Source organism: Phalacrocorax aristotelis, chromosome 8 (assembly GCF_949628215.1).
Source record: "Phalacrocorax aristotelis chromosome 8, bGulAri2.1, whole genome shotgun sequence".
In the NCBI taxonomy this organism is placed as follows: Eukaryota; Metazoa; Chordata; class Aves; order Suliformes; family Phalacrocoracidae; genus Phalacrocorax; species Phalacrocorax aristotelis.
Genome location: NC_134283.1, coordinates 153,196 through 180,471, shown reverse-complemented (window position 1 = coordinate 180,471; position 27,276 = coordinate 153,196). Strand labels below are relative to the sequence as shown.

At 42.8% G+C, this 27,276-nt stretch overlaps 3 protein-coding genes across 6 annotated transcripts in view; 2 read left to right on the top strand and 1 right to left on the bottom strand.

Moving 5' to 3' along the window:
• The window catches only part of ADAT1 (adenosine deaminase tRNA specific 1), a 28,687-nt gene extending 18,507 nt beyond the window's left edge, over positions 1-10,180 (top strand). For all 3 annotated transcript variants that reach the window (XM_075101020.1, XM_075101019.1, XM_075101023.1), the window contains one exon: positions 5,704-10,180. In XM_075101020.1, the coding sequence (XP_074957121.1) occupies positions 5,704-5,836 (133 nt within the window). In that variant the 3' untranslated portion in view covers positions 5,837-10,180. The remainder of the gene's footprint in view (positions 1-5,703) is intronic.
• Positions 10,181-12,456: 2,276 nt separating this feature from the next.
• GABARAPL2 (GABA type A receptor associated protein like 2) lies at positions 12,457-21,108 on the bottom strand. Its single transcript, XM_075101034.1, has 4 exons — positions 20,866-21,108; positions 20,476-20,531; positions 15,082-15,254; positions 12,457-13,042 (listed from the first exon to the last, which is right to left on the bottom strand). The coding sequence occupies exons 1-4, from the start codon at positions 20,897-20,899 to the stop codon at positions 12,952-12,954; spliced, it is 354 nt and encodes a 117-aa protein (XP_074957135.1). The 5' UTR covers positions 20,900-21,108; the 3' UTR covers positions 12,457-12,951.
• TMEM231 (transmembrane protein 231) lies at positions 21,097-26,606 on the top strand. Of its 2 annotated transcripts, none has more exons than XM_075101033.1 (7): positions 21,097-21,204; positions 21,636-21,805; positions 22,857-22,985; positions 24,345-24,488; positions 24,776-24,857; positions 24,991-25,101; positions 26,014-26,606. In XM_075101033.1, exons 1-7 carry the CDS (start codon positions 21,183-21,185, stop codon positions 26,196-26,198), a joined length of 843 nt encoding a protein of 280 aa, XP_074957134.1. In that variant the 5' UTR covers positions 21,097-21,182; the 3' UTR covers positions 26,199-26,606. The 2 variants fall into 2 exon arrangements, with proteins under 2 accessions (XP_074957134.1, XP_074957133.1); XM_075101032.1 differs by lacking the exon at positions 21,097-21,204 and adding an exon at positions 21,413-21,554.
• The last annotated feature ends 670 nt before the right edge of the window (positions 26,607-27,276 follow it).

Here is a 27,276-nt window from a genome sequence, read left to right as displayed (position 1 = left end):
TTCTTCCCATTCTCTTTCTACACAATATTTGGATGTGTTTTCTTCCTTTTTCTTCCTTTCTTCCTTGCAGTCTGAATTTGAGTGTACTTCAGATAAGAAATCCCATACTCTCAAATTGTTTCCTCTAAACTCTTGTGTATTTAACTGTTACCCAGTTTTGTATTTTCTTTCCATTCAAATGTATCTTGTTACCTCCTCCCACAAATGGTTGGGACTAGTGTGCTATGCTGCCACCCATTTTCCGTTTCCCACTTTGCCCCTAAGTTCCTGCCCTGCCTCTTCCAGTCCACTTATTGGTCTCCTGCCTCCCGTCCTTTCTGCTCTATCAAGGGAATATCATCTGTAGTCCTTTCAAATTTGCTGAACAGCTTGTCTTGGTAGTTGTAGGGTATATTAGGACAAGGATCATTCTTTACTTAATCCTTCCTTCTTCACTCTTGTCTACTGTCAGATCTAGGATACTGAGGCAATTAAAGCTTTACATGGAACTAGTATACTGATTCTGATGTTCATTTGTCGTCTTCTTTCCTGTGTCTAAATTTGCTTCTCCTGCTTTTTGTGCCTTTCTTTCTCTTTCATTCTTCACTTTTCTCCAGAGGATCAGTGCAGGCACTGGTAAATTGGAACCAGTAGAGATCCTACTGGGAGCAGAACTTTGCTGGCTCTCCTGAAAGACAAGTTCAGTAATTTGTAGTGGTGTAGCTTAGCTAAGATGCTAAGCATAACATTCAGCAGTTGTTTTTTCAGGGTTTAGTTTATTTCCTTTCAGTGAGAGAGAGACCATGAGAAGAGGGTGATGTTTGGCTGGCATTAGCTACTTCTTCACCAACCATAGTGCTGTATTGTGCTGTCCAGCTTTCTTTCTTAATTTCTGATAATTTCCATGATCTCCGTCTTCTGTGCCTTACTTAAATACTCACTCATCTCTCTAGCTAGACTATTTGTTGTTTGTTTCTTTATAACCTCTTATCTCCACCTGCCATAGTTTGTTCTCTTCTGTTGACTCCCCCTCACATGTTGTTTCATGTTAAAGTTTTGAAATTACTGGTACATAAATCCTTCCCTCCCCCACCCCCATGTTTTCCATGCTCAGTGTCAAAGGAATGATGATGCGCCATGGGGCCGTGTTGTGCCATTGCTTATCTAAATTTTTGTGTTAAAAACCTGTGCAGTATTATTGTTGTTTGCAGATCACTGGGTGGTAATATGGCAAACAAGGTTTTTGGTTTTTTGCATTGTTTTTTTTCCCCTGCTGTTGGAAAAAAACCATGCCTTGTTCATCACCTCAGGAAGCAAAAGCTTTCTTTTGTCATACAGTGGTATCCACCATAAAGAGTCACCAGACATTGCTGTTTGTGCAAGGTGTGGCTGGCTGTGCAACCCTTTGCCTGAATCTAAGGGAGACTTTGTAACATAAACCTGCCTTGAGTTTCTTGCAGAGCTGGTTAAATGGATGACTGATCCTTTTTTCTCTTAGATTTAGTCAGGAACCATCACAATTAAGAATCTGTTTTCTTTCTCCTTCCCATTCAGTCTGCAGCGTGGACGATTTGAGTTCCAGTGACGCCTAATTGGAGGGGGTAGGCTGTTGTACTGAGGAGTGCAAGGACTTTCAGATGGCTTTAAGATTTAAATATCTAGACTAAAGTATAGAACCTTTGCTTTGGCTTCATGTTTAAGATTTTTTGCCAGTGTTCATTTGTGAAAAACAAAAGGATTCTGCCAGGTGACTGCTAAGTATTTCCTGCTGGAGGGGGTGAGGATGTTCGTAAGGAAGCGTCAACCTAATGAAAGTAACTGGCATGGGAGGGGTGCACTTTCACTGTTACTCTGTTCTCCAGACAGATTACAGTGTTCTCCAATTGGGAAAAAAAATTTGGCAAGAATTACTTTGTTGCAATTTTCTAGTCCCTTTTCGAAGTAGATCAGAAGCCTGTGGGACAGCTGGGTCCTCAGATCTAAGAAACTCATTTCTATTCTGCATGTGAGAGATGCTTATTAGTAATGTTTTGGTTGATGCCTTGTGCTTATGTCAATGTTTTTCATGTGCAAGGTGTCTATAATCTCAAAAGGGCATTATGGGTTGAATATAAATATTTGAAACTGAATGTGGGGTTAAAGGTAGGGTTTGCTGAGAAGAAAGTATTGCAGCAGTGTATTGCTTTTCTTTGCAGGCTGCCTTGCTTGTGAGCCCATTTCTGCTCAGCTTTGCACATGGCTGAGCACACGAATGTTTTCGAGAATAATGGTTATTTGTGTAAGGCTTTTTCCAAGAGTGTGATACCTTGCAGAATAATGAAATCTGTGGATCACCTCTCATGTCTCTGGCACACAGCCACTGGAATCACTGTGTCTCTCGCTTACATAGTAGTGCAGGGGCAAGATGGAAATAGTAAAGGGAAACATAAAAGGAATGTAGTCACACAGACCCGGATAGGCTGGAGATTGTATGATTGTACAGGACTTTGCCTGGGGCAGCAAACTAGTGTTCACTAATGCCAAAAAAAGGTCACAGATTCTTCGTTACTAATGCTCAAGGCCTTAATGGCCCAGCCAAAGCTGAGATCCAGTCAAATTATCTGAGGTTTTTAGGCAGATGTAATGTACTTTGAATTTGAAAGCATTTTCCTCATATATATGCTGAAAATTTCTTAGAAGCCTAATGCAGAAGTTGAGCATGAATTAAATAAATCTGATTGATTTTTGGCAGCTCCTTGAGGAAGGTGTTTAAAATGCAACTTTCTCTTGCATCCACTGTTAAATCCTGTAGTGATGTTGTCTGCTTGGAGAATGAGACCCCAAGAGGCTGTGGTCACATGTGCTCTTGGAACTGCTACAGTGGGGTGAAAATATTGAGCAGCTCCTTACTGTCTGTCCTGCTTTTGTTCTAGCTATGATTTCCCTTACTGTCTATTCTAACAGTTTCCAAACAAAGATCTGTTGGAATAGTCTAGGTTAGAAAAATCCCGTATGTGTTTTTGTTAAATTGAGTAAGACTGACATGTGTGAGTTGAAAAGCCATTGATTTGCCAGCAGATTCAGGAAAAAGCAACATATAGCAAGGAAGAAATGAAGAACAGCTAGGCATTGGAATCTTTCTCTTGGCTTAGTGGCAAGTGGAATCTATCTATCTATATCTGGATCTATGTCTATAGACATAGTATATGTCTAGTTATATGGACTGTCATGGTTCAGCCTCAGTTGGCAACTAAACACCACACAGCTGCTCGCTCACTCCTCCCCACCCCTGTGGGATGGGGAAGAGAATTGGAAGAGCAAAAGGACTTGTGGGTTGAGATAAGCACAGTTTAATAATTACAATAAAATAATAATTATAATAATGATAATAATAATAATGACAATAATGATAATATAATAAAATGGAAAAGGAAAAAAAAACAACCAAACAAAAAAAAACCCCAGAAACACAAATGATACAGCTGCTCACCACCTGCCGACCGACGCTGCCTGTCCCCGAGCCGCGATTGCTGCCTGCCTCCCCCCGCCAGCCCCTCCCAGGTAACACACTGGGCATGACGTTACATGGTATGGAATATCCCTTTGGTCAGTTTGAATCCACTCTCTTAGCTGTTCCCCTTCCCCTCCTGGCTTCTTGTGCACACGGCAGAGCGTGAGAAGCTAGAAAAGTCCATGACTAGTACAAGCACTACCCAGCAACAGGCAAAACATCTGTGTGTTATCTTAATATTTTTTTTCATGCTAAGTCCAAAGCACAGCACTATGCCAGCTAGAGTGAAGATAATTAACTCTATCCCAGCTAAAACCATGACAGTGTGCATCCACAGCAAATGCAAGGAAAACAGCGGTTTCACCTTTAACAAGATTGAGCCAGTCCAAAAATCTGTGTTGTGTAATTCTCTTTTGATCTTTGACCATCCTAAATGTGACCTCGTAAATACGAGTAGCTGTGTTTTGAGATGTAAACAGCATCTGATACTAGCTATTTTATGATAAAGGACAAATATAAGTCATAAGGTGGATTTATAGTGAAGAAGGGCAGGGTCAAACTCTTAAACATGTCAGGCAACCTTTAAGTGCAAGAAGCATGCTAGCATAAGGAAAGAATGATTTGGTCGTTATCCTTGAGTGTAAGCATGCCTATTGCTCTCCAGATAATGGTTTTGAGGTGGAGGAGAAGATGCTGTGTCTGAAGTACATGTTGGAGTACCTGGGAGAGCTTGCCTATGCTAGGGATTTAGAGCTGGTTGTGGTGGGTTGACCTTGTCCTTTCTTGGACCTGTGTTGTTTCCTGAATCCTGCTTATGCAGATAGTTGCTGATCTTTTGCCTGTTCAGTGGTGCTCCTAAACCATGATTCACCATTGATAATGGAGTTCTGTGACTGTTCAGCTGGGCAGGTGGAGGAGAGTTGCAGCAGGTCCTTCCATGGAACTTTCCAGAAGAGCTCAGAGGCTAGTTTCACAGAGTTTGATTAATGTGAAAGAGGTAAAGAAAGCAAAATGGATTAGCTGTGACAAGAACGTAGGCAGGTTTGTAAGAGAGTAGACATCTCCCATGTTCAGTAATGGCATAGACAGGTTCTCCACTCGTGCACTTTCTGAACCTAAGGTCTGCAGGATAGATAATATCTCATGGCTTGCTACGCATGTCACAGTGTTCTAGAAATACATTTATGGCAGAATGCTGAATGCCTGAAATACAGCTTCTGACGGTCTGCTGTTAACCTTTTTTGGGGTTTGTTGGTTTGTTGTTGGGGGTTTTTTTGGAGTGGGGTGGGGTGGTGATCAATGTCGCCTTTGAGCATGAAAGCCTGTTCTGGAAGTTAGTGCAGTGGTTCTCAGACTTTTTTGGATTTGGGTTCCTGTAGTAGTGGGGCTCTTTCTCTTTCTTGATGAAGGTCATGTTGCCTATCATCCTCCCTTCATATTGGGTCAAATGTATAAACATTACGTGCCACATGTGGCTGACAGACTTTGGCAAAGGAAGACGAAAGAGGCTGAGAAAGGAATGCAAGGAAAGGAAAAAAGTCTTGATGAAATTGTCCTAGAGGCAACTGTGTTCAGACACTCTAGACCTGAATTTCCCTATTTTGAAAATCAATATATAATGCACTCAGCAGAGTGACCAATGGTTCTGCTGAGATTGCAGGGAGCAGGTGGTGCCTGAGGAAGGGGAACAGAGCACTAAGACTGCTGAGTCTCTTTTGCCGTAGGGAGATGATAAAAACCTATTCTCTCCTTTGTCCTACTCTTCCCCATTATTTTGTGCTGGAAAAGAACAACTGTCTTGTTCATCCTTGTCCCCTTCCCTTCCAGCCAGCAATTGTATCCATTCTAGCAAAACAGGGCTACTTCTACCCAATTCAAAGCACCTCTCTATAGCCAACTTTCCTGCTTTCCTTCAATGTTTTTTGCTGTCATGGAAGTTTTCTGTAACCTATGCCACACAAACACTGTCACTTCTGTTGCTGGAGAGTGTATGAAGTGCTGTAGAAGAGTTGCTTTGCTTCCTTTTTCTAAGACTGCTGACAATATCTAGATACACTAACTTCAGAGCCTGGGCTTGTCCAAGCGTCCCTAGAAGCACAAGAATTCCACTTAGCATGAAAGAGCTCATAAGGCATAATCATGTTCTTAGATGTTTGATTACTTTTTTTTATGTTGTGGTGTTACATCCAAATAGGATAACAGAAATGTTTTCCTTATTATGCATTTTCTGTCAGGATGAAGACTCTAGAAACCTACTGGGACTACAAGGAAGCTGCATTAAATTATCAAGAAGCCTGGAAAGTGCTGCGTAGCCAAGCCCTGCTGGGTTGGGTCAAGAATGCCAAGGAGTTCCTGCACTTCACATGAGAATACATGTGGCTATGTAAATCCAGCAATAAGCCCTGGTGCACAGCAGATACCTCTGCAGTTTAAGGGCCAGGAAAAGAGGTCCTCTAGTTCCTGTGCTGTAAGGAGACAGGAGTGAAGAGGAAAGCAATTTAGAGAAGTCTTTATGTTGGTTGAATTGAAGCCCCCTTTTTATTGAAATATAGAAAAGGCTCATTGCAGACTTAAAGTTCTGAGCTGTATGAAACAATATGCCTCCAAAAGGAAGGAAGCAGTGATGTCATAGAGTCATAGAATGCCCTGAGCTGGAAGGGACCTGCAAGGATCATCAAGTCCAGCTCCTGTCCCTGCACAGGACACCCCCAAAATTCACACTGTGTGTCTGTTACCCTCTGTCTGAGGATATGATCTATCAGCCATAGTCCATTGCAATGGAAATAATGTCAGCTGAAATTGAAGCAGTGCTATGGAAGAAAGGCTGTCATTGTAAAATGTTAGTGCTGCTTTTTTCTTCCACTCTTCGTAACGTTATGGTTGGTTTTATGTTGCTGGGACAACACTAATGTATAGTAAGTAATATTTTTATAACTCCTGGCTCTCCTTGACTGGTGCCTGGAAGAATTTTCCATGCCCTCTAGCCCCATTGCTTCTAACTGGAAATACTTATTCTGTTAAAGGGTCTTTTTTTCTGGGATTCCTTCGTATAAGCCTCTATTTACTAAATATAGCCAAAGCAGAAGAAAAAGAATGCTGGGGAGAAGGCTGTGTCAAATAATACCCCTTATGATACCAAATAATCTCTCTCAATTTCAGGACTTTGCTGGATACCCCTTCAACTGCTTTGCTGCTGTGGGCAGGAAGGACACCTCCTGAATTACCTGGTTCAGACCTGTCAATCCTGTGTAATTCTAGGCAAACGTTTACCTACTTTTGAGCATTTCGAGCACTGTCCATCCCCCCGTCCCCCGTGATACATCGTTAATTAAAAGCAGGGATGCCTTAGCCATTTATGTCACTGTTTCCTAGCCTGGCAAAGGTGGAGTTGCTTCGGGCAGGACTGGAAGTAGACTCTGGCAGTCTTTGCCTTTATGCTTTATTACCAAATAACAACTGTGTGCCAAAACAGTCAACATTGCGAGATGGGGGAGAAACAGCGGGTAATCCTCCTTAAACTTTCTGTCCCAATTATTGCCTTCTGTGAGCAAGTTCAGGACTATGTAACTGCTAGTGAGCACACTCCCCTTTTGTACTTTTTCTTTTGTAAACTACATAAAATATTTGGACAAGGTAATGGTGTGATGAAAGAAGTGGATAATTTAGAACTAAAGATTTCTTTAGCGATTGGAGTTTTCTGCTCTCTGGTATCTTACCATAGTTTTGGATTTGAGAAATGGGCACAGCAGTTCTCGAAACAGCCTGAACAGTCAGCCTACTGGGCTGCGTATGGGACTGAAGAGTACATATCCCATTGCAGTCTGAGAACTGATTGCAGCAAATCCTTTTACTTCACACTTGGGTTGACTTGTCAAATAAGAATACTTCTCTCTTGTTGAAGAAATAACAACTTGAATTCTGTGTGTATAAGCCAGTCCTCTCAAATCCAGCACTAACATGCAGGAAAGACCAGTTGTATTGGTGAGGGGGAGTCATTGTATGTGTTTGTAGGGGGCAGGGGATTATGGAGAACGGTGACTTGCATTAGTCATCAGAGGATGAAAAATGGCCAGATGCTATTGCAGATGGGCTACAGGGTGAAATGCTGAAGAGAAATAGTAGCAGTTACTGTAATTGAGCAAATAGCATTTCAAGGTCAGAGTCCTGTAGTGTACCAAAAGAGATAACCAGTAAATTTCCAGGCTCCTGAAATTTACCTTTGTCCTTCCCTGAAACTATACCTTAATATATCTAGTTTCCCTTTGTTAATCAACAGCGTCTATAGTGAACTGCTGACCAGACTGGAATGTTCCCATTTCCTATCCAGCTGCACTATTAAAATGGGTTACATAAGGCTAGTTGTTCTGTAGTCTTGGCATCAGACTAGTTTTCAGATGAGCAGTTATATGATGTAAATTCTTTTAACTCTTTCCTAAAATTTGAGCCTGGCTTTTAGGAGAGATTGTTCCTGGTAAGATTTTTCCTGTGCATTTGTAAAATATTTGTGAACTGTAGACTGCCGCTTTCTGCTACTTGTCAGGTTTAAAAGTAGTTTTAGACCTGCTGAACACTGATTCTAACCTCACTTTTTGGATGGAGTTGAGGACATATTTAAACCTAGAGTGAGTCAATGAATACACAAAGAGAGGGAGGGAGCTAAAACAAAGCAGCATTTAAAAGGCCAAGGGGGTAAGCCTGCAGGATCTTACATTCAACTGGATGCCATTTCTGAGATTGAAAATAAGTGTTTAAATGCTATATCTCTAATTCCAAAACGTTAGGAAGTGCTGTAGGCAGTACTGAGAAACTGATCTAAAAATCAGGAGGGAAAATTGCAGAGAGAAGAGATAACACAATCTCTGCTTTTGGAAGAGGTAGCAAACTAAACTTCCCTCATTGTCAGCAGATCTTTGGAAGAATTACTCCTGGAAGGTAGCAGTTGATGTGTTCCAAGCTTGTATCATGCCTTTGCACTGGAATAGCTGCTGCACTGAAAAACAGAGAAAGGCAAGGTGTAGGGAGGACAGTAGAATGCAGAGACTCTGCCCACAGGGGAGCAGAGTTGGGAGGGTGAAGTACGGGGAATGAAGGGCCCACAGTTCATGGTTAATGAGGAAAACTGAACAATTAGTAATGAGAGCAGCAGAGCATATGAGGGCACCAAGATTCCCAAGGCATGTGTAAAATGCTCTACAGAGCATATTTGTATTACCCAGATAGGTCCTTGACTTTCCCAACTTATTATGGGGACCAATGGTCCCTATTTGCCAGAACAAAGAAACTGTAATCCTTATTGAGTGGGGTGTCTTTAACAGCTTCACTATTGGAGAAATCGTTCTGTTTTCAATCACAGTAAGAAGGCAGGGCAGACCACCTGCTTAGCTTTAAGGAGTCAAAACCATTGCATAGAAGCAAGTGTTTTTGTACAAGTGTAGGAGTAAACAGCCCGTTTGAACTGGAGACTGCAGTTCTGTCCCACTCCCATTGAAAAAGCAAGGTTTTGATCTTTGCAGTGTTCTTCCACTGCTCACCTTACACAGGCTGGAGCACTTGCTGATCTCGGTACGTTCAGAGTAAATTGAAGACTATTCAAATTACTGTCTTTGTAGAAAAACAAACTATGCGCCCAAAAAAGGTGTAGCTTTTCACGAGGAGTTAAATCGGCTTTGCAGTGAGCCCAGTAAGCACGAGAGGAAAGGAAGAGCTAGTAGGGCTGAGCTGCTGAGGGCAGAAGGAGGCGGGGCCTGACTTCCTTTAGTTCGTTACGAACTGTTAGCTGGTTATGAGACCACCCCTGGAGCAAATGCTTGAGGCGTGAATATGGAAATGAAGCGTGAATTACTTCTGGGAAGCTACTCTTGGTAAGGAGGAAAGAAAGGTGTTAGAGTAAAACTGGGAGCCAAATGTAGTTGAGTGGCCTAGCAGTTCTTTCTTTCAAAGCCTAACCATCCTAAGAATCTGGTAATGTCATTATAAGAGCATAGCAGCAGTGGTTTACAGGAGAAAGCGGAATAATTTTTGAGGAAAGACCATTCAGATTCATCTAGTACTGGTTTAGTTGCATCAGTGATATTTCAAGTTAGCTTAAAGGTAGGTGATGTACAAGTGTTGCTGTAGGAATATGGAGGTGTTTCTTAATTTTCTGTTCAGTGTATAAATTGAAATGCCTTCCCAGTCCTGAAGCATTAACAGAAAGTGAATATCATATGGAACCCAAATACTTCTAATAATTTTTGAGAGTGACTATACTATTTAAATGGATGCATTTCATCCATGCCTTTCAAAAGGAAATCTCTTGATGTTTTATTGCCATTTTAAGTGTATCTGCAGTTGAAAAGCAAAGTTATTGCTCTAGAACATTTATCCTTGCATTATTTGCAATTACTTGTGTACCTGGGCTCTTAAATCTAAACTAATAATTACAGAGGCATTAAAGAGTAGTTAGGTGGGTTTTTTGAGAGGCTTATGAAGGGTATTCCAAAAGTCACCCTGATCATAATATTGGGAATAAAACTTCAACTTCCCTGGTTTTGCTTAGATATATCTATGTGCTACCATGTAATTCACTTTATCTAGCAGTTGTAAGTTAAATTTCTTAGACGCTCTTAACAGCTAGCAAAAAAATATTACCTGATAACCATAGACAAACTGTGATCTTTCAGCTTAAAGGAAACAGAACATTTTCCAATAATAAAAGGTAATTTTAAAAGTTACAGATGAAACCACTTCTCTTCATTCTGAAGCAAAAATTCTGTTAAGAGTAAGTGGTAACACTAAATGTGTGGAAAGGGGGGGGGTGGAAGGAATTCAAGATGGAAGCAGGGATGGAACGTTTACTAAAGCAGTGCTCTGCATTGCAGTGCTGTTCTGAACAATGAAAGGCTTACTGAAATCAACAGCACGTTTTCAGATGCAGTGAGTGCATGCAGCACCGTTACTGTGACAAGCCTCAGTAATAGAGTAGTGCAACGTTTCACAGGCTCCTACCTTCTCATTTTGGAGCCCTTCTGCCAGTACCTGTGAACGACTGTAGAGCCAAATGTAATTCTAAGCATAAGGTGACTTCATGGGAGTTTGAATGAGTATGATTTAAGCCTGGAAAGTGATAAATTTCCACTGTGACTGGAAATATGTTAAAAACTAAACTCTTCTGCACCATGTAGTGTGAAAAAGAAGTAAAACTTTTATTAGAAATCTAAATGGTAATTATTGTTTCCTTGCTGGCTTACAAAGTTCAAAACGATGCTACTTTTCCAATCCAGTGTTATCCTTTACTATCAAAGTGTGAACTCCAGTGCTGTGCAGTTATGTCAATCAGGTGGTTTTTCTGTGTGCCCCCCTCTCCCCCCCCATAAGTTTGCCTCTTTACCTGTAAGTAAAGATAGCTGTGTACCTATGGTAAGCCCATTTGGAGAGAAGTTGAGAGCCTCATGAATAACTTTTTTTTCTTTTGTCTTGTGGCAAAGCCTCTTTACTTTTGCTGTGCTGCATACATGCTTTGGCAGTAGAGCTCATAAACTGGAGGAAGTGCTCTTGAATTCTTTATCTTGCATGCAGCGTTTCTAAATCTAGTTGTCTGCCTTAACAAAGTAGAATCATAGAATGGTTTGGGTTAGAAGGGACCTTTAAAGATCATCTAGCTCCAACCTCCCTGCCATAGGCAGGGACACCTTCCACTAGATCAGGTTGCTCAGAACCCCGTCCAACCTGACCTTGAATGTTTCCAGGGATGGGGCATCCATAACCTCTCTGGGCAACCTGGGCCAGTGTTTTGTTATCCTCAGCATTAAAAAAAAAAAAAAAAAATTCTGTCTAGCCTGAATCTACCCTCTTTTAGTTAAAGCCATTAAAAAGTCTGTCCCCATATTTCTTATAAGCCCCCTTTAAGTATTGAAAGGCTGCAATAAGGTCTTCCTGGAGCCTCCTCTTCTGAAGGCTGAACAACCTCAACTCTCTCAGCCTTTAATCAATAGCAGAGGTGTTCCAGCCCACAGATCATTTTTGTGGCCTCCTCTGGACCTGATCCAACAGGTCCATGTCTTTCCTGTGCTGAGGGCTCCGGAGCTGGATGCATTACTCCAGGTGGCGTCTCACCAGAGCAGAGGGGCAGAATCACCTCCCTCAACCTGCTGCCATGCTACTGGTGGTGTAGCCCAGGATATGGTTGGCTTTCTGTGCTATGAGCGCACATTGCTGGGTCACACCCGATTTTTCATCCCCCAGTACCTCCACAGCCTTTTCCACAGGGCTGCTCTCCATCCCTTCATCCCCCAGGCTGTATTGATACTGGGGATTGCCCTGACCCAGGAGCAGGACCTTGCATTCGGCCTTGCTGAACCTCATGAGGTTCACATGGGCCCACTTCTTGAGCTTGTCCAGGTCCCTCTGGATGGCATCCCATCCCTTGGGCCTGTCAACTGCACCACTCAGCTGTATTGTAAAGCTGTTATTTCACATACTTGGTTCTGTAATGTCCTTACAATATCTACAGCATTTTTACTTGGAAAGGACATGTAGATTTATATAGCTACCTGTAACACAAACACTGCTTTTTTTTTTTTTTTTTTAAGAGCTGCTCATGTAACTGTTTTAATCTGTACTCCTTACCAATCATTTCTCTCTCTGCAGTAACTCATATACCAATTATACCTTCCAGCTCTCTAGTCTCCTACTGGTATCATTCCTTCTCCTAGGTCCTGTTTCCTTACATGCTATAGTTTTGTCACCTAGGTCCTGCTTTCCAAAGCCCATGGCATTTACTCCTCCAGGCATAGCTCTTGTCCTGATAAGATCTAGCAGCTCTGAAGATATTGGTTTTGGAACCTGCAGATAGCTCCTTGTTTCTTCCTTGTATCATTATCCACATACTAAACGCTGAGAAGCTGTCCAGTGTCTAGTAAATTATACAAGCAGCTGTATAGTGTCTATTAGATATAATGTATAACTTTCTGGCCAAAGTTAAGGTAAAGAAAAGACAGCACTGCCTGTTTGTGACAGGAATTTTTATTGTACTTGTTTGTTAATTGAGAAAGAAGAACATGTTAGCTCAATTCAACGTGATCAGCATCTTGCTCCTGCTTAGGATAAACTAGCAAATCCAGTGTTCCCAATACTAATTTGATGTTCTTATTTTTCTTAAACTAACACCTCAAAATAGAATGAATTTATATTCTTCTTTTCATGTTTTAGTAGCCCAACTACTTTGCTTTATTATTTAATCAGTGTCATTGAATGTATTCCCTCAAAGGAGTGAGGCTCTGGGAATTCATAGCCATGAGAAAAAAAAAAAAGCACAAAACCAACAAAACTTTTTTTTTTGATAATTTAACAGTCTAATAAAACAAGACCTATCAATATATTAAGAAATAAATCCAGTTACAAATGCCTGTAGATAGAAGGAACTTCTGTGGATCTCAGAACAGAAAATGATCAGCTATTTACAAGGTACACAGCAGGATGGTATAGCAGCCAAGACCCACCATTCAGAAACCAAATGTGTTCTCTCCACTGTAGGCAACATACAAGAATCCATCCTCATCCTTTTCCTTTTCATAAAGTTGTCCCATAGTTAAGCTTGAAGGGGAAAAAAAGAGAAACGGTTTGCTTGGATCATGACAGTTGCAAATGGTAACAGTTAGAACCTCACATAAACAAGGATTAATAAAAGCTAAAACTTCAAAGCTTGTGTGTAAATTAAAATACAAAAATGAGGATATATGAAAAGCAGTGCCTCCTGAGTTAGCAAAATGTGCTGCAGAGTGTCTAGAGTTTTTGTTACTTCTTCACAAATGCATGTATCAGAATGCTTCCTTATTTTATGGGAAATTAGTCACTGAATATATTTCAGGTTCTGAATCATCCATTATTAATGCCCTGACTAATACCAGGATCAATAGCTTGATAGCACCTTCCTTGAATGCAGCTGCATGAATGTCTTGCTTCTTGAGTGAGCAACCTTACTTCTCCCTCCACTTGGTGTACTTGTGAATGTTCAGCTGGTCTCGTCTATCCAACTTGTGCTTTTTGGACTGTTTCTGTGAGGTCCAGGCTGTTTCAGGGAGTAAAAGCTTTGTTTTGTATACTGTTAAAAACTGACAACTTAAAATAGTGGTAGTACGAAAATGCACGGGCAAGATTTTACAAGGTAGCCAGAAACTAGTGATTTTGGAGTGGATAAGGTTTTGAACATTTGATCAAATGCAAATTTTCTTAAACTGAATAGGCATGTGGCCCCTCACAGTCTATAAACAGCTGTGGTCTTCAGGGCAATGTTTGTATTTTGAAAACAAAAAGAAACCCAAGCAATTACTTGGCTGGTACAACTGCTCCAACCATCTATCTACAGATGAAACAGCAGCTGACATCAGTCAGTTGCATAAATGATGCCTCCTCAGCTCACCTTTGCCTTCCCAAGGCTGAGAAAAGGCTAGTGAACTGGAAGACAGACTGAATGTGAGTGACAGGGAAAAATCAATCATGGCTTCTAGCCAAGAAAGGAGCTGGGAGGAGTTGCAGGCAGAACTCGAAATGGTAAGGAATTAGTGAGTAGTAGATAAACTACTGGATGAGAAGAGAAAGATGTCAAGAGTTAGTGGTCTATGGGATAAACTCAGCCTATGAGAGGAGCAGAGCCATTAGAAGATCAGAATTTTGTTTATCTGTTAACAAGGTATTATGTTTTCCACTAATAGTGAAGGTTTAACGCCCTATTTTTCCAGCAGAGATGTGACATCTCATCACGAACATGTGAGATGAGACAAAGTGCCCTTTCTTTTTTTCCTCCTGTTCCTAGCAGGTGTACAGCACTATTAAGATTATGACATACAGGCATTCCTAACACTTGTAGAAGAAAGCAAGCAGAAAGAGATGGTTCTCACAGGTCCTTATTATGTATCACAAAGTAAATAAAAATAGTCCTGATTTGAGTCTGGACAGGTTACCTGGGGAGACTATTACTGTTACAGAGGTAAGGATTAATAAGAATAATATTATATCTAAGCCATGTAACATCATGACATACTATTTCCTCAGCTACTATTGAGGTGTCTTGTATAGAAAGCAGTTGTAGTGGCTGCTTCTGCTATACATTATTCTGTATGTAGCAGACAATGAAAGTTATTCCTGTATAAAAGCAATGTGAAAAACCTTTCTAGTCATTTTGTGTTTACAGAAGAAAATAAGTAATATTTAGAACAAGTAACAGCAACTAGTCTGTAATGTCATAATTTCTTTGTGAGCTGACAGGTTAATGTTTTTTCAGAACAATTTATGGTGTTTGCTTTTGAGTATATAACGTGCAACTTTTTTGTTACATTGAGAACGATTTTTTTTTTTGCACTGACGATGTAAGTATTCTTGCACTCAACCAAAGATACCACAATAGCTCCAGAGCTCACCCTCTTGCCATGGAAGCAGATCATAGTATATTTTTCAGCGGCCTTTCCTTTCAGCTTAACTCAAGAAATGTTTATCAAACCTATCATGGTGAGATTAAGATGTAACCAAACACCTCCTAAAATCACCAAATAAGCCTCAAAGAGGGGAGTTGCTGTCCCTCTGATATGCACAGGTTTGCTGAAATAGTTCTGAATACCAAGTGAATAGCCTCTCACCTGGACTGTGGGACAGTCTTGTCTACAAAGAGGAATATTGCTTTCTCAGATGGCAGTTGAATCCTCTTCCTGATGATCCACATGAACTGGGCCACGGTGATGTCAGATGGAACTAAGTACTTCCTCTTGTCAATATCAACAATCTGAGATCCTGAGACCTTCTCCACTATGACCTGTAAAGCACAGGCATGCAGGTCAGGCTTTTCAGGATTGGTATGAACAGACAGCTTTGGTAAATCACTTGCTGGTACAGGTTTACAACAGTGAGGAGAGGGGAGGAACAAAAACGGTTCTTGACAGCAACCAAATGAGAGGTAGAACTGGCTCAGCGCTGTAAAACCTGATTTTACGACTGCACGGTGGCAGTTGTAAAATCAGCCTATACACAATGGCTCAAAACTTCCTATGCCCGTGGCTGACACTCATGGGGTAAAAAGATGCAATATGGCTAAAAAAACCTGTGACAGGAAAATATATGCATCTTTTAACTTTTTGTACACTGATGGTATGAAATTACTGCAATTTGGACCCCAAGTGGAACATGAGCCAGCAGTGTGCCCTGGCAGCAGAGAAGGCTGATGGTATCCTGGGCTGCATTAGGCAAAGTATTGCCAGCACGTCCAGGGAGGTGATCCTTTGCCTCTGCTGGCACTGGTGAGGCCACAGCTGGAGCGCTGTGTCCAGTTCTGGGCTTCTCGGTACGAGAGACGTGGACATGCTGGAGAGAGTCCAGCAAAGGGCCTCGAAGATGCTTAAGGGAGTGGAGCATCTCTCCTGTGAGGAAGGGCTGGGAGAGCTGGGACTGTTGAGCCTAGAGAAGAGAAGGCTTGAAGGGGGATCTTATCAATGTGTATAAATACCTGAAGGGAGGGTGCGAAGAAAATGGAGCCAGGCTGTTTTCAGTGGCAACTAGCGACAGGATAAGAGGCACAAACTGAAAGATGGGGGGGTTCCCCCCGAATATCAGGAAACATTTTATTTTTTTTAACTGTGTGGGTGATGGAGCACTGGCAGAGGTTGCCCTGGAGAGGTGGTGGAGTCTCCCACCTTGGAGATACTCAAAAGCTGTCTGGACACGGTCCTGGGCAGCTGGCGGTAGGTGGCCCTGCATGAGCAGGGAGGGGTTGGACCAGGTGACCTCCGGAGGTCACTTCCCACCTCAGCCATTCTGAGAGTTATTCATGTCAGGACAGTAACATCCTATTGTGTTTAAATGTGGCTAATTTTCAAAATGTTCTGAAGTTCCCCATGTGCGCTATTGGAAAATAGCATATTCTCCAACAAAAGCTTGGGGGCAGGGGCAAGAGAGGAATAGTCCTCTACTGAGACATTTGAAGCACAGGCAGCTTGAAAACTTCAGGTTTAGGAGTGGCTTGGCCGCAGTACTTCCCTTAAATTAACAGGCGATTAAAGGAAGGAGTCCAGGACTTCTGTCTTCTCACTTCATCCAGTTGATAGTAACAAACTGAGGAATCCATTTAACCATATTCCTTTCTTGCCCCATTCAGCTGTAGTGGAGTAATGAAAAATTCAACTAGACTGCAGCACTGGCACCTGAGCAATGGCAGGTGGTCTAAGGAAGTTCATTCCCTTTGTACAGATGTTGCTTATTTTGTTTTTGTCACTATCACAATGTAAAAAGAAAGCAGAATGGAACAGAATACTTCAGCTGCAAGGGACCTACAATGATCATCTAGACCATCTGACCACTTCAGGGCAGAACAAATATTAAAGCATGTTGTTATGGGCATTGTCCAAATTCTTGTTAAATACTGACTGGCTTGGGGCATCAACTACCTCTCCAGGAAGCCTGTTCCAGTGTTTGTCCACCCTCATGGTAAAGAAATGCTTCCTAATGTCAAGTCTGAACCTCCCCAATGCAGCTTAGAGCCATTCCCGCCTGTTCTTCCCTGGTTGCCACAGAGAAGAGATCAGCACCTCCCACTCCACATCCCCTCCGCAGGAAGCTGCAGAGAGCAATGAGGTCACCCCTCAGCCTCCTTCTCTCCAAACTAGACAAGACCAGGATCCTTAGCTGCTCCTCATAGGACATGCAAGTGTGACCATTGTTGCTTGAACTCTTGTGTTACACAGAATCCTAGTTTGCCACAAGTGTGCCCTATCCTCTTATAAATTGTCATATGGCTAAATAAAATCCCAGAATATGAAGACATACAGGTTTAATATACACATGACCTCCACCCTTGCAACTTAACTGTCTTCTTTAAACAGTGTCCCAAGTTACTCCTAACAGATGACAGAACCAACTGCCTTGATATGGTGTATAGCAAAAGAAAAAAGGAAGCAATGTTAGAAATAAATTTCAGTAACACTGAAGCTAAAAGAAAAAATCATCAGTATTAAGGTAAATGGGAGGGAGAACCACCAGCCCAGTCTACTCTACCATTTCACCTGTTGTGCACAAGCCAGAGATGCCAAAATGGATCTCAGGCTTCCATCTAGAGCATTAGAGTATTCATTAATACTTCTTTCTTTTCTTCCTCAAGTTTTTTGTGTTCATCTGTGCAGCATGCTCTACCATTACACAACATACCAGCGTGTCAGAAACTGCCATGCTAAGTAGAAGCATAAGAATACTTCATGTAACTCAGTGCAGAGTTGAAGAAGCCATGTTATATCGGAATACAGTCAAAACTCTGATAGAGTTGCAGTGTGAACTGTGGTATAATGCAAGGTTCTAGCTGGCCATAGACCACATGTTCATTTTTTTACAGCGCTTTCCAGTACTGTTTTTGATTTGACATCCATGCTCTCTGCATTTCTATAATTAAGCCGGCAATGATTATTGACTTCCTACAGCTAGCCAGCAAGCATTTCAGCCAGGCTCAACAATGCCTCAAGGAAGAGAAATGAAACATGGCTGCAGTAAACTCTGGAATACCGGTTGGCCTGCAAAGGATGCCAGTTGAGCACTCCACCAAATCTCCAGAAAGGTGCTGTGATGTGATCTTGTTTGTGTGCCTCCGCTGTACCAGACTTACACTGCCGCATAATACAGCAATGTATGTATCTGATGTTAAAAATTATATGATTACAGCTTCAGTTGATTGGATTAAGTTACAGGATGACAGTGAAGCCATACTAATAAAGTACAGGTTTTAGCTATATATGAATGAGAGCCAGATGGGATACATAGGCTGTAAGGAAAAAAAAAAAAAGCACAACCCATGCTTATGTTGTTAGGCCGCCATAGGAACTTGGCTATTCTCTGCCTGCACGTGGATCATTTGGTAACAGAAAGCAGGTAGGAACCCAAGCAGATATGCCTACATAAGACGATGCTTGCAGCATCAACAGGCTTCTGTCTGCAACTTTGAAAATTTAGAAAATTTGAAAATTAGAGTATCTTACTTCATATGTTAGGAAATTACAAATTAACTACAGGAAGGAAAGATGGCAAGATGGCCACAAACAAAACCAAACAAAAAGCAACAGGTACAGGAGGAAGGAGAATTAAGTATTACTTGTGGAAGGACCTGACACTTATTGCTCCACACAGGGTACTTCTTGAAGGAAAAAAGCAGCACGTGGGGAAATAAGGCTTACCAGGGGTTCCAGTGTCTCCATTCCTTAGCTCTGCATTCCCCATTGCTACAGCATACAGGTAATGCTCAAATAAATTTACAAATATGCTATCTTACAATCTGGACAGGGTTCTCCTTATAATTTCTTCAGCTCTGCCCACAGATACAGAAGGAGAGCATAGAAGCTGTCCCTTGCAATTTGGTAGGAGGGAACTGTAAAGGGGACCAAGAACAGCCCGAAAGGAATACTGAAGCCTTAACAACTGATACTTTTTTTTTCCTTTAAGATTACAATAACACACTAAGCATTTTAGCTTCATAATGCTGAAACTGTCATAACTGGAAGCCAAGGCTGTTGGTGAACTGCTTCTAGTAAAACTTATAGATACCTTTAACCTTTAGACCACTCAGTTCCCCAGGCAATTTAAAATTGCAGTGCTTAGCAAGGATGAATTTCTTTCACCTCCCATTTTGTTCCTAAAAGGTCTAGCCCAGGCCAAAAGGCAGGCTGTTCTTATCTTAATAGTTTTGAACCACTGAAATATCTTTAAATCCAGGTAGACAGACAGAGCAGCTGAGAATTGAAGTCACTTTGACTTCTGTCACTCTGGATGTAGGCTATAACCTGGAAAGCAGGAAACATACATTAAGACTGAAAAACACTTTTGACTATTAAATGCCAAAAATATATTTGATACCAACTACTTTGTGAAAGGTACATGGCTCAGTCTGAATCATCAGGCAGGACATGTATCAGCCCAGACAAAGCATCACGCTACAATTTGAGATTTAATTCCTGTTTCCATCCACACCTTGCTGTCCGTTCCTGATACAGCATCATGTAATTTTGACTCATGCTATGAGTTTCAATGGGTCTTTTTCCCCTAAGGCTATGAAAGATATTCTTGAAATGGACAAATGGGTATCAATGGGGATACATGGTCATTAGCCTGCTACTGTCTATATATGAGGGGTAGTTAGCCAAGCAGAAAATGGCAAGGTTTGGATCAGCTTGCCAGGCGCAGCTGGAGAAGATGCTGTGACTAGGTGCAACTCAGAAGCAGAGAAAGTCAATGGGATTAGAGGTTCTTCTCTGGGCTGCACTGCTTAATGGATAAGTTACTTACCAAGAGGTCAGACAGGAGTGGCACTAACCGGCATTTGGTCAGATGGGATGTGGGAAATTTTACTTACAAGGAGATAAGTTGAGAATGTGGACATGTTGCTAGCTGTTACATAAAGATGTGAGGTGTGGTCATTTCACTGACTGAAACATGATAAAAGGGATTGCAGAGTGAAGAAGAGAGGTCATTCACTATTTAGCAGGTAGATAGGTATTAATGCAGAAAGGAGGGGTCACCACTTGCACTGTCTCTTCAGACAACTGGGTCTGCATGGGGAGATTCACCACGATAAGACTGGTATAGGCATGGAATACATGAGGGAAAATCACCTTGCTCATATAGCCAGGATGGAAGATTGTCAAAGTGGTTTAAAGAATGTATGGTCTTTCTTGGGATCAGGCAGAGAATGAATCCTCAAGGCACTTAAGGTATTTGCTGGGATAAAATTGCCATTAGAAGAAACCAGGACACTGATAAACCATAAACATGCCTGGAAAGTGTTTAGAAAGTCAGGCACTCTTGCTTGCTTGTCAATATGCACTGGGGCAAAGGAAGGGAAATGTTGGATTTGTTTTATGTGTTTGGGGACTCTTTAAAACATCTAAGGACACAAAAGGGAAGATGAATTTTCTTAGTAGGATCTGATCAAAAAGAGAGGGCAGGATGGAAACAACTTTTCCACCTTTGCCTCCAAGTACTCAGATGAAGCTGGCTTGGTTACTCACCGGGACACGGTCGGGGTATTTGGCTCGGATTTTTGCCGACTCGACACATCTGTGCTCTGTGAACAAAACTCGTAATTAGTCATTGCATAGCAATAGTATCGCCAGTGTCCTAGGCAGGGAGGGCAGCGCCCGCAGGGACGGGAGCTTGCGGGGATCGCGACCTTCTTGCCCCCGCGAGGGGGTCTCCGACTGTTCAGGGAGGCCGTCCCCGGGCACCGCGCCACCCTTCGGCGAGGGCCGCAGCCGGCTGTCCGCCCAGAGACAAGACGACCGGCTCGGAGCGCCGACCGGGGCACACAGTGTCGGGAGGCCCCGGGGCAGATGGCGACATAGGAGACGGAGGGCGGCGGGGCCGCCGGCGGGCAGCGCCTGGCCCGGGCCCACCCTTACCCAGCGCGTGGTCCTCCTTGAACATCCACTTCATGGTGCGGGCCGGCGGGAAGCGGAGCCAGCGGCGGCGAGACCCGTGTGCGGGCGGGCGGGGGCTCGTGCCGGGCGGCCGGGCCTGTCGCTGTCACGGTATCTGTCACAACAACAAGCCGCGGCTCGGCAGGCGGAACTTCCGGCTCGCCAGTTCCCTAGCAACCACCAAAAACGCAGCGCTTCCGGCTGGGGATCGAGGGGCGGGCTGTAGCATCCGGGCGTGCAGTCACTTGGTGGGTGCGAGGCCACGCGTCGGCCCCACCTGAGGCGTTCGAGGTCGCATCATGGGCGCCGCCGCCGCGGCAGGTACCCCCGTTTCCGTCCCGCTGCCGTTCCCGGGCGTTCTCCCGCCTCGCCGCTGTCGCCGGTCCCGGAATGCAGCGGTTCACGCTCACTGGCTGGCGCGCCCGTTCCCCCCCTCGGCGTCCTGACGTGCTCATAGGCGCCGCGTCCCGTCAGTCTTTCGCCCCGGCGTTGCCACGGGGAGAACGCGGGCTGGGGCCGGCAGCTCGCGATGGCTGGCGTGGAGCTCTTCTCGCATCCTGCGCTTCACACGCGCTACAGGGCCGGGCTTTGCTCCGCCGCGGCGCTGGCGCTGCTGCTCATAACGCTGCTCACCTATGTGCCGCCGCTGCTGGTGGCCTACCGGAGCCACGGTGAGCGCCAGTCGACCCGGCCTGGCCCGGCCCGGCGCAGCGCGGCGCGGACCTGAGACCTCGCGCTGTCTTTGCCCGCAGGTTTCTGGCTGAAGCAGAGCGCGTACCTGGAGCAGCCCGCCGTGCGGTTCCGGTACGAGGTGCTCTTCGTGGCCACCATCGGGCCCGGCCCGGGCAGCTTCTTGGCGTGGAGCACGTTCCCAGCGTTCAACAGGCTCCAGGAGGACCGGCTGCGAGTCCCCCTCCTGTCGGTAGGCCTGCCCGGGGCGGGCTGGTCAGTGGTGGTGGGAGGTGGGGCTGGAGAGGGACCTGGGGAGCGGCAGTGGGCCCAGGGGATGAGCCTTGGCCGTGCCTGTGAACAGGCAGCCTGTCATGCAATGCTGCCTTCAAGTAGCAGCAGTTTCATTCATAACTTAGTGCCTCATGATAAAATCTGCCTGGGCCAAGTGATTTGTAACTAGTCCAGTTTTATTCTCGGTATTATAGAATCATAGAATCGTTCAGGTTGGAAGAGACTCTTACGATCATCATGTCCAACCATTAACCTAACACTGCCAAGTCCACCACTAAACCACATCCCTAAGCACCACTGGTGCTTTGCATGAGCACATCAGTTTACTTTCCTCAAACTAATTGCACATGCTCTCCCCCTGCCACTCCCCCCCACATGGCTTATCATGATCTGAAGTTCACAGGGGTTGATAAGTAGCCCCTGGTTTTGAAAGCAGGTATGTATTTTCTAAAGGACGCAGCCTTTGCCCTGCAGCCGTTGTTCCTTCTGGGATTCAACAGTGGCAGTTATTTTTCTGCATTACCTCTGTTATGAGTCCTGTTATGTGTGCAGATGGCTGAAGTATTGGGCATTTGTGTTACAGAAGCATAGCAAGCTTTGGCTCACAACCACAAATTGGCATACAGAGGTAATTAAGAGGCAGGCTGCAATCGCAAGAGGCCAAAGGCTGACCATCCGTCATACATTTGCACAGGATGTGACAAAAGATCCAGCACTAAGGCATGCTTTGTAGCATGCAGGGGAGATGGTTGGACTGGCATAGGGCAGAAGAGACAGTGAAGAGTCTGATGAGCTTTCCCTCCCTGGGTGGCATATGAGACATTGTATAACAGACAAAATTGCTGGCTTCTTGCTTGTCTCTAGTCCTGTGTCTATAAAGTCAAGCAGCCTTTCATTTGCTTCCTTAGTATGTGCAAGCTGCAGTTGTGGAGATCCCCTGGGGCTTTACCTTTTTTGTTTTTCTAACAGAGGTTCCCGTCTTTAAAAAGAATTCTTCTTGATTCTTTTAGACTAGAGAAGAGGACAAAAATCAAGATGGCAAAATGGATCAGTTGCATTTTAAATTGGAACTTCCGCTACAACCTACAGAGCATGTAGTTGGTGTTCAGCTGATTCTACTCTTTTCCTACCAGCTTTACGTGAGCTTTTTGTTTTATTTATTGTGGCATAGAGACCCAGTGTAATATTCCAGTAGTGGTTATGCAAAGGATGAGAGAACCTTTCCACATTTGAAACTCCTATCGAAAAGATTTGTTTTACTAATAAATATTTAATTTTCTCCTCCTCTGCTGGGTCATTCCTACTATAGCTGTGTTGCGTGTTTTGATATGTTTCGTTAGATTTTTGTTTTTTTTAAGCTGTGTATTTCCTTGGGCTGTAGTGCAGCGTGCAGGACAGAGATGCACAACAGTGGATACCGGTGTGGGCAGCATCAGGAAGTAACTAAGGGTCTCGCAGTAGGCAGAAGGATACGCATTCTTACATACTGCCATGTCTTGACATAACCAGTTAGTTTTCTGAGGTGAAGGGGCAGGCTGTTGCAGCAGCCTAAAACTCCATAGATTTTGCTTACTTAACAGCTTTTGAAGCAATGGCAATTATCTGCCAGGATCTTCTGTATTTTGTAACTGGGAGGGGGAAGGAGGTGTTATAGGGAAACAGGAAAATGAAATTCTGCTGCCACTGTATCTCAAGCAGCAGTGCAATTGACACCTAAAGCAGCAAGTGAAACACTAGCGCACAGGGACCCCATGGATGCATCTGAAAGGAACAATAGCATAGCACTGTGTTGGATGCAGCCACGCAGACGAGAAGTTGTTTTACTAGGGAGATTAGGCTTAGTTTATCCAAGAGACTTGCTGATTGCAGATGGACAAGCTTAGCAAGTGTAAATGTCATGTAGAAAACATTCTTAAACCTATGAGGCCCAGAGTAAAGGCCCGACAGTCCTGCACTTGCGATGATGTATTAGGTCAGTGATTAGTATCACAGAGAGTTCCAATATTCACAACATTTGTTTTACAGTAAACATGAAAATTTTCATTCAGACTAAGTGGTTGATAAGGACTAAGGAACTTCCTTGTTTAGTCCTTATTGCAGAGTAGGAGACTTCAGCTGGCTTTGACTGCTGAGTATTTTAAAGTGTGTCTACAATTGATGTGTTTGGTTATCTTGCCGCTTTTCACATGTAATGGTAAGTCAAATCTTTCTGTCATTAGCCACAGACTGTTGGACTTCACTGAATTTCCTGTGGGACTTTGGTTTGTAAAATTAGTTAACTAACAACTAGGGTAATTGACTTTTAAAAAAATTAAATATTTCTTGTCTGGTGTTCCCTTGTTTAGACTAATGTGACAGTCTGAAACTTGGGAGACAGAAAAAAAAAAATCAGTCCGTGCAGAAAATCTGTAGAAACAAAGAGGTACAGAAGTATGTTGTGTTCAACATATCCCCCCTCTCCACCCCCCAAATTATCTTTTTTTTGTTCACCATTTCAGAGAATGTCAACACTGGTGATGCAGAGCATGGCTTTTCTTCAGTTTTTTTCTCCTGTGCCAGGGTCTCAGCTCTATGTGAATGGAGACCTGAAACTGAACCAGAGGCAATTACTTAACCATCGTGGACTGGATACCAGATACAATGTGAGCAACTTCTTTTCCTTCCCTACCAATTTCTCCCCAGCCTTTATCCTCCAAGTACTATAGGTGACACCCTAATAACTTGTACTCCTGCACAGAGTGGACCCTAAAACTTTGGAACTACTGTTTTCTTGTTAGGCTGAAAGGTGGAAGAGGTTATTCTGCCAAGATGTTCAGTCTGATGTTTATGTTCATTCCTTCAAGGGCATGGTTACTTTGCGTAAGAAACTCGGTAGAATTACTTTCTTGAAGAGTGTACAAATAATGCCAGTATCTCCTTGCTTTAACAGGTGTCTGTGGTCAATGGCACAAGTCCTTTTGCGAGCGACTATGATCTAACAAACATTATCGCAGCATATCAGGATAGAAATGGTAAGCCTGAATGTATAGCTGCGAATTACAGGGCAGCAGTAGTTAGCATATTGGCAGGTGTTCTGTGAGGATTTGATTTCTGGATTAAGATTGAAAGGTCGTTTAACCTGGATGTTTCCTTTCCCCCTTTTAGTGACAACAGTCTTTTCAGATCCCAACCCTGTTTGGGTGACTGGAGGAGCAACAGATACACCATTTATTGTCAATGCCACTATTCGTTACCCAGTGGAAGTTATCTTATATCCTTTGAAAATTGCATAAACTGTGACATAACTGGGTGGCATAATTTGGGCCTTCACTTACAGGCCAAATGAAAACCATTTTCTTCTAGACTGGTTGCTAAACTTTTCCTTTGTTAGCTAAGCAAATGCTATAGTCCTGGAGATAACTGAATACCTATTTACCCGTTCCTCCAGATAGTTCTGCTTGCATAACCACTTTTTGCCTTTCTCTGCTGGGAACCTGTGTTGCTTTTCAGCCTTACTAAACTGGCCTTTAAGGTAGTTTCTTAGCCATTCACCATGAATGTCCTTAATAAGTCTTGCTTTGCTCCTTCAGCACCTGCTGTCCCAATCTGTCATGGATGACACTACCAAAGAATGATACTGTATTCTGTAACCTAATCATTAAGTCCCCTTTGACCTTAAATCATCAGAAATCTGTAGGCAAAGTAAGCTCACCAAATAACAACCCCCACAGTGGATGTGGCAAATCTGTTACGTGCACATACAGATCTGAAATTGATTTTCTACAAAATAATTCTTCATTCATTATGTTCTTTACTAATTTTCTCAAACAAGAACAAGCCTGCGTTTAAAAGAATCTGTATAGAGCACATTTCTTACAAGGTTTCTTTACCTGCCTATGACTATTACCAATAATTACTTTCTGGTGAGTCAGGGACGAAATAGGCATTTTGCACAGAATTGGTTTAAATGCCTTCTAAGACAGATGTTCTCTGCCGCTTTTGTTACATGCTACCGTATGTAAGTAGGATTTTAGGGGTTTCCGTGGCTCAAAGACTTTGCATTTGCCACACAGACTGATGTTTAATGAGTTTCGAGTCTTTCCACCTCTGAGTTCCTTTGTTTAGTTATTGCAGTGGTAGTATCAGAAGCTTCTTCATTAACACTCCTTGACTTTTTTTTTAAATATCAGCCAGGATTTTGGGAAATTATTAAATTTGCCTGGATCCAGTATGTCAGCATTCTCCTTATCTTTCTTTGGGTATTTGGTAGGATTAAAATGTTTGTGTTCCAGAACCAGGTGTTGACTACAACTCCAATATCACCAGTTCTGCCGGTGTCTCCCGTACTGTCCTACAAACAGCACCAGTCCTGAGGATATGCCTGAGAACACTTTAAAGAAATGCAGTTCAAAAATAGATACCTGCATTTATTCTCTGTAAACTTTTTACTTTGGAAGATCAGAACTTTAAGTATGTTCCAAGTATGTTCTGTTTGTGCTTCCTTTTTTAAAATACATGTTCATTCATCTAGTTCTCTCCAAATACTGCTTTGGGGCTGAAGATTTTAATATTTTTGTCAACTAAAGAAGAACCTAGGGTTGTTTTTCTTTTTGCAACCGGCACACATTTCAAAAACCAGTAGAAAGCAATGAGACTGCTTTTGCATCATCCTAATTTTACTAAACCTTGAAGACTGAAAATAATATGCTAACAGTAACAATGTAAGCCATTTTTACTGTATTGTAAATTAATAAAGGGAAAAGTCTAAGGATGTGAAAAAATGTATGGATGAATTAGTGTCAGAGCCACACTTACGTAACTGTGGCTATATGTGCTCACTGATCTAGTTATTAAATTGGATGATGGATAAATTCAAAGCTGATGGGAGAAACTGGGATGTGGGAGATAGAGTCTGCAAGGTTTGCACAATCATTTACTGTTGGCATTATTACTGTAGCACTACTGTAGACTAATTCATTGTGAATTGGGAATAGTAAAACAGAGAAGCCTTGTATTTATTTAAGGAAAGCTAACAAAAAAGTACCAGAGAAGCTTCAGAATTCCAAAGCAAGTGAACAATTATTTTCAGAACTTAAATGATAACGTAAAATAGATAAAAATTAAATCAATGATAATCACTTGGTGAGCACTGAAAAATTAGGTCACCCATTCTTGATGGGGGTGGTGGTGGTAGGGAAGATTATTTAAATTTGTTTTCTCTTTCTGAGCTTACTTTTTATGCCAGACAAACTTAAAAGGGAAACCAACAAAATTGCCATTATGTTTTCAGTTTTTCTTTTCTCCTTTCCAAAATGGCCAGCTTCTTTTTGAACTTCTGTTTAAGCTTATTTTAAACTTGGTAGTCTTGCAGCTTGCATTTCTCCCAACTTTTACATGCTGGATGCACTCCAGCCTATTCTTCAATGCAAGTGAAAACTTAATGTGGGGAGT